At 39.1% G+C, this 7,443-nt stretch overlaps 1 protein-coding gene across 1 annotated transcript in view; it reads right to left on the bottom strand.

Moving 5' to 3' along the window:
- Positions 1-6,790, bottom strand: part of LOC122061878 (ABC transporter A family member 1-like) — a 28,699-nt gene extending 21,909 nt beyond the window's left edge. Inside the window, exons 1-8 of the mRNA XM_042625404.1 lie at positions 6,618-6,790; positions 3,941-4,201; positions 3,696-3,831; positions 3,433-3,512; positions 3,201-3,308; positions 2,912-3,062; positions 599-735; positions 435-509 (exon numbers count right to left, since the gene is read on the bottom strand). Of these exons, the coding sequence (XP_042481338.1) occupies positions 435-509; positions 599-735; positions 2,912-3,062; positions 3,201-3,308; positions 3,433-3,512; positions 3,696-3,831; positions 3,941-4,201; positions 6,618-6,692 (1,023 nt within the window). The 5' untranslated portion in view covers positions 6,693-6,790. The remainder of the gene's footprint in view (positions 1-434; positions 510-598; positions 736-2,911; positions 3,063-3,200; positions 3,309-3,432; positions 3,513-3,695; positions 3,832-3,940; positions 4,202-6,617) is intronic.
- Between the last annotated feature and the right edge of the window lie 653 nt (positions 6,791-7,443).

Genomic DNA, 7,443 nt, shown 5'->3' with positions numbered 1-7,443 from the left:
TTTTTTGGTGAATAAATATTTCATTACCAAGCAGGAAAAAAAAATAAAAAAATACAGCCCCTAAGAAGGGGATGGGGAGAGAAATAAGCAAAATCCCAAACTCAAAGGGGAGGGCCATTCCTGATGATAGAGCTAGAGATCCCAAGAATTTACAATATGACAGTTTCTAGGGGAGGGATTACATGTTGCAAAACTTGGAAACAATCTCTCCTATGAAGGGGTAAGGCTGCGTACTTTTGGCACTCTCGACCCTACAGTAGTGGTAGCCTTGTGCACTGGGTTGCTCTTTTTTCTTTTTAAGAAACCCGAAAAATCTTGACCTTCACATCAAAGGAGATGGAGCCACAAATATTTTCAAGAGAGCGAGAGTGGAGGTCCATTTCCTATGATTTCTTTCCATCCAGATCTGGATTATGACATAATTAAGTTAATACCTCAAGTTCAAGATGATTTCCGTAACGTGTTTTCAAATGCTGAGGACTTCCAATGCACCTAAGCTGGCCTCCAACCTTCACATTAAGAGAAAATTCAGGTCATTAGTGCATGATACTGGTTTTCAACTTAATGGATGTTAAAAGAAATGCCATATAATAAGTACCATTATCCCAATTCGTGTGCAGAGTGCTTGAGCTTCATTCATACTGTGAGTCGTTAGAATAACTGCCGTCTTTCCAAGTCTGGTTGATAGCTGCGATATAACTTCCCACATGAATCTTTTGGCAATAGGATCCATACCTACAAGTTTTATGAATAGGATAAATACAAATGGGTGGCACCACCAAGAAGGAAACAATTGAAATTCGCACCAAAGAAGAGATACCATATGCTCATTGTTGGATAGATAGAACTGGGTAGAACAGTTCCATTTCCAGTGTTTGAAGAGATTTTGAGAGTAGAAACAGAATTTTTCTAATCAAAAGTGAAAATCCATCAAATCCATTACCCATGTTTGAATTCCATTCATGACTATCTTTATTTCAAACTCCACCTTAAGATGGTTTTGTATTAGCACCCTTCTCCTTATTAACCACCACCCCGAATCCCCCGAGTTTCAGGTCAGTGTTCATTGCCACCACCTGATGCAGTTAAATCAGAAAAAGGTTTATTTTAGTGGAAACAAGCCTTGAGTTGGGTTCTATACATATTGGCCTTTGGGTCATTGGGTTTTCATTGTAATAGGCCTAAAATAGTTCTCACGGCATCTAGAAGACCCATGCGTTAGAAGGGGCCAGGACACAAGGCGCTAGGCACCGGCCTATGTGACCAAGGCACTTTGATGCCTTGACAACCACGGGCCTAAAACATGGTTAGAAGCTAGCCTAAAACATGGTTAGAAGCTAGGACTGCGAGAGTAGTTAAGTAGGATTAGTTTAGAGTCTTTGTTACATTACAAGTTAGCTAAGCCGCAGAATCATTAGGAATTTGAGTCTGAATTCCATTACAAATCTATGTTCTGTTTTAAGAGTCCTAGTTTGAGTAGAAGTATCAAATACTAGTCTGTTTTGACTATTTTAAGTGGTAGTTTGTATTCCAAATTAGTTTAGGAGTGTTCGAGAGGCAGTTTACGAAATCCATAGATAGATGTAGTGGCCTATGGCCTCAGACAGCAATTTTTATGAAATAAAACCTTGAATTTAAGTTTTGCCGTTGTAGATTCAGTAGTGTGTTGTGTGGATTCCAAGTGGGGCTTTGGTCAATTCTTAGTCTAGTTATCTTTCTTTCTTTCTATTTTTCTCTCAATCAGAGGCCATAATTTTCTGTTCTCAATACACTCTAGCATATCCGATTTTGTTCAAGCTTCAGTTCTGTTATGTAGAAAATAACACACAAGTTGGAGGTTACTGTACTGTTTTGACTATAAGCTGAAGTCTGAGACTATGTTACACTGCTTTCTGAATTTCTGTCATCAGTTCTAAGATTTCTGGCCAATTGGTACTGGCTCTAGTTTTGTTACTTTCGTTCCTAATAGCACTAGGATTCTTATAGATTTCTCTATTCTGTGATCAGACTTGACCCAAGCTCTGCGGGCTGATCCCGTTAGTAGAATACATTATTTGAGTAAAGTTTTGGGTTTTTCTAAGATTTCTGATTTCTGTTATTAAAGTTATCCAAATTCAGGTTTTGCTTCTCTGTTTTAGATCCTGTTGATAGTTTCTGCTCGACTATTCTGGTCTGGAAACTGGTTTAGATTAAAACCTCAATGCTCCAGGAGTTACAGGTCAAATGTTCACATCTTTGGCTGATCACTGGTAAATTCCTCTCTTGCCAGTCATCACGTGTTGCTTGTGTCTTCGGTCACTGGTCACTAGTTGAGAATTCCCAACATAAATTTTCAACCATGCAGAAGCTGGATGTCAGTTTTTGGCAAGCAACCTCTACCGAGACCCCAACTGATAGGTCATTACAACAACAACAACAACAACAACAACAACTTCTTGGAACACACCCCAATACCCCATGATGCACACTTTAACAAAAGTGATACTAAAATAACTACAAAAAAGGGTGGGAGAGATGATATGTTCTGCATTACCTGCAAAATTAATCATATATACAGATACAGGGAGTCAGGGAGCTGGAATTGTGACATGCACCATCATCCCTGGTACTTGTTATCCTAGTACTTCATTAGTTCAGTCTATATCAGATGTCATTTGATGGTGGCTTAGAATTATAATATGACTGATTAAGAAATTACCATAGTAGACAATGTTAGAGATGCCATTTGTATTCACAATAATCATATACCTGCAATACTTCAACCAACACACCCCCTCCCCCAAAAAAAAAGGGGGGGGGGGAATTTGCAGCTGCTGCATTGCAGGCATCAACCAAAATTCAAAATCCTTGACCTTGTCAGAAAAAATATACATATTTGATACATGAAGCAAAAATTAGTCACTGAAGAGACCTGTCGATGGTTCATCAAGAATAACTATTGGGGGATCTCCAATCATTGCAATAGCAACAGACAGTTTGCGCTTGTTTCCCCCACTAAGAGAAAAAGATGGCTTATCGGCATGCTTCAATAAGTCAAACTCCACCAACTTTTCTATGACAACCTGTGCAGCATGTAGATTAGTATTAACATTCTATGGCATGACAATCACTAGAATTCATGGGCAAGATCAAAAAGGAAGGTGAAAAATATTCAGAAGCTAACTATGAAGAAAGAAGCTAGTGGCTATATGTACTCATACTTCTTTCATCATGTTTTCTGGGACTCCTTTAATTCTTGCATAAAGCTCAAGGTGTTCTCTGGCAGTTAGAAATTCTAGAAGAGCATCAAATTGTGGGCAATAACCAATCTGGAGAAAAAAAAGGAGGGGGGGTGGAAATGAGTTAAATGAGTTACATGAATGCCAATATATACAACTATCAAACCTTCTCTGTAAGTCTAACAAATAAGTGGAGCAAGAATTCAAATTTTACATGTCGCCGAGCAGCTTTGGGTTGTGAACAAATATCATTGCCAAAAATATACGCAGTTCCATCAGTTGGGTATTCTTCTCCTGCACATAGGAATTCAGAAAACATTGGAAGGAAACATTTATTAATTAAGAAAATCATGCGTCTTAGTCAAAACCCAAGGAACCTTATCATAACATTACTAAACATCCTAGCAGCCGTAGATCATGTGCATTTTTTGACAGCTAAAATACTTTGCCCTTTTATAATAGAAGAAACTTACATACCAGTTAACATGGATAGGGTTGTAGTCTTCCCTGCTCCATTGGTTCCCAGAAAGCCAAAGCATTCTCCTTCTTGAACAGAAAAAGAAAGTGAATGAACTGCAACCTTTGTACCCTGATTCATCCCTCCAGGATAGACCTAAAATTGGAGTTAAAGAATGGTTCAAATGCCAAAAGATGACATAATATCTGACTGAGGAATTTCCATATTGATGAAAGCTACATTTATAAAACCCGATAATACGTACCTTTCGGAGATTACGCAAGTAGATTATGGAATTACCAGCAGAACCTGAAAGTACCCTGTGTCTCTCTGCCTGCACATCTATATCTTCATCAGCTGCAAAGGTAAGACCTTCACAGGAAGACTTCAATAAGGGTTCCAAATAACTGTGGGAATTGTTGAGTTTGAGATCCCTTGGAGTCCTCCACCAGTTCATTATGACTGAGGTTAACTTGTCAGGAGGCAATACTTCAAGGCCAATCGTGAAAATGAAGTAAACAATACTCTGTACAGAAGAGAAGAAAAAAGTCTTAGTGTCCTAGCATTTTATCAAATAATATTTCACAGTTCATAATTGTCCAGGAATGATTACAAGATATGATGATAGATGAAAGGATTGATATATTTATTTTTTGGATGAATAAATAAATTCATTACCACGGGAAAGAATATACAAACGAAAGGGAGGGGGGAGCCTAAAGGAACCAGCCCTCAAAGGAGGGGAAAATAACAGCAAGGGGCAGAAAGCCCAACTAAGATAAAGGGAACTCAGGGGGGGGGGGGGGGGGGGGAGATGGAGAGAGGGAGGCCTTAGGAGACAACAATAAGCCTGTTCCTTGGGGAATTGCAGACCGGGCGATGCCGAAGATGGCCAAGTTTGGAGCCAACATCAAAGTAGATGTCATTCCAAATATTTCAAAAGAACGAGAACTAGGAGTCCATCTACGGAGATTTTGCTTCATCTAAATCTGGTTGATGGCAGCGGCAAAAGCAAGCTTTCCGACAGTGTCACAAATAGAAGATCCACCATAAGTCATGTCAATCCAGATCCATTCTCTAAATAAAGGGAGGATAGTCCAGATTACAATGGAGAAGGGGCAAGAGAAAAAAAAATGATCGGCATCTTCAATGCCATCCTAGCACAGACAACAGGAGGAGGAACCTAAATGTGCCAGTAGATGAGAAATGACTAAGTACGGACGCAATTGGAGACAGCACGCCAAGCAGTGAAGTTGTGGCAAGGGATATGACCTTTAAACCAGATGGTGTTACGCCAAGGAATGAGGGGGCCTTTTGAATGAATGAAATCCCAAGTAGAGGCAGATGTGAACAATCCCGATGTGGAGGGAAGCCAAAGAACCTCGTCTTCCCTTCCTTGGTATCCCGGAGGGATGGGGGGAAGGGAAGACCTTAAGTCAGCAAGGGGAGTGGGAGAAGGAGGAGACCATCCATTTAAACATTTACTTAAATGACATTTGGCATAAATAAGTGACAGAACACAAGGTGACATGCAGTGCAATAAGGCAACTGGCACCTAGGCCCCAGGAAAACCGCCTGGACGCCAAGTCATCGCCTTGGTGATGCCTTGACAACTATGCTCTAGGGGTGACCAAAGAGAGGAAGATACCCGAGGTGTGCCATGGGTCTAACCAGAGGAAGGTGGAGGAGCCATTACCAATGGTATAAGATAGGGCTCGGAGAAGGCCTGCATCTTAGAATTTTACACCAAATCCAGCAGTTACCAGAGGAGAGGGAGGCAGTACAGAGAAAATAATTTTTTAGAGAAGAGTAAACCCAAGAGACCCAAATGCTCTGCTGCTTTGAGACGATTTTCCAAATGAGCTTCAGGATACCCACAGAGTTGGTATCTTTGATATGTCTCAATTCTAAACCACCCTCAGCCTTGGGACAACAAACTTTGGACCAGCACATAGGGTGGAGAAATTTCGTGGTAATTCTGGTTTTTGTGTTTCTTCTTCCAATTGCAAGCTTCTTTATCGTGTTTCCTCTTCTTTTACCCTTCAAGCTCAACTAAAAATGAAAAGAACTCACCAACCATCTACATATTCATTCCACCTTTCCAAGGGAACATGAAATCGGTCATTCAAGTTTTTGGAATGCATTCTATTTTACCATTAAGCCTACTAGAGTTGGTTTTATCTAAGCAGGCTAAAGCTTTGAATCCTATGGGAGAATATTGATGTTGCTCTCTCCTCTGCCTTATTTATGGCTACATGGAAGGACAGAAAGACTAGAATCCTTAAAACACCCTCATTGTAACTTGCCTAAATGGCTGATAAAGTTATAATATTTCCTTTATGCTGTTCTTATGGCCATTGTTCTCAAAGTATTCAAGTAGATAAAAGTGTATTTCAGTGGGATGCACTCATCCATAAACATTTAGTATTGTGCTTCAAGTGTGTTCTTTATACAGCTTTTATTAATTGTAATTTATGAATTTATTGTTTAGCAGAAATAATGCAAAATTAATTTAAAATTTCTAATTGACTGGTGAAGGACAAGGCAACAGAAAACTTACCACTTTGGAACAAAGGAATAAAAGAACAATAAAACAGGATAAGAATGAGGAACAAATGTACATCATTAGTATCATATATGTCAAGGTGACAAGGGCCACAACATCACCCAAGGCATTAGAGAGGGGCCCTAGGCATGCAGTATATGTAATAGAGCAAGGATAATATTATATAATTAAGGTTATATGCAACATTAAAGACAGATCAATGCAATATGTAAGAAAATGACTGTGCCTACCTGTTGGTTCACAAGACAAATATATTACATTATCAGAAGAAATACAGATGCATGTTCATTGCTATCTTTCATCATTTTTCTTTTAGATAAATAATTACAGTATATCCTTGAGCATTGATGCATGCTGAATTAGATAAGAACAGTACCTCAAGACCAAGATAGCAGATTGAAGCACCAGTAATGTTCCAGTCAAGGATTCTATCACTGGATTCAAGTTTCATCCCTTGTCGTCGAAGAGCCAGCGAAGCAAGACCATCCGCAAAGCAGAATCCTGGTGATAATCTGAAGAAGTTCTGGTAGAATCAAAACAGATTCAGGTAAAGGCATGCCAGATACTGTAGATCAAGCATTCTTAGAGTAATAAGCAGACAAAGTTAATCTGAAACCTAAGTACTTAAAAAAAAAAAAAAAAAAAAAAAAAAAAAACGATGCACCATAGTTGCCATGGCATCTAGGCGGTAGGCGACCCAAGGCAGACGTCAAGGCAACACTAAAAAGCCAAGGTGGTGCCTAGGCAACCAAGGCACCCTTCCCGTAAAGGGCACATAAACACCTAGGCATCCAGGTGATGCCTTAACTATGCAGTTAACATATAATATTGATGCACTTTTTTGAGGTTCAAATTAATTTACGACAGATTGAAACCCACATGAGATCTTAGATGCATATTGGAACTCATAAAAGAACGTGCAAAACAAACAGTAAAAGGAAACTTTAGCTGCAGTTAGGTGAGAAAACATTTAGTATATTCAAATTCAAGTGCTGCACACATGCTGACATACATGATTCAGTGGTTGCAAATAATAAAATAGTTCAACAATAATCAGGCCTCTCTTTGGGTGACAATACTTTTGGGCACTCAGTTACTCTACAGCCTCATGGTTGTAAATGTTAATTTATTAAGGAAAACGACATAAATCCAAATCATAAAAAAAAAAAAAAAAATTGGGTGAATTAGAAATTCATTGCCAA

Source organism: Macadamia integrifolia, chromosome 14 (assembly GCF_013358625.1).
Source record: "Macadamia integrifolia cultivar HAES 741 chromosome 14, SCU_Mint_v3, whole genome shotgun sequence".
NCBI lineage: Eukaryota > Viridiplantae > Streptophyta > Magnoliopsida > Proteales > Proteaceae > Macadamia > Macadamia integrifolia.
The sequence above is the reverse complement of the archived record's forward strand: the minus strand, read 5'-3'. Positions and strand labels throughout refer to the sequence as shown.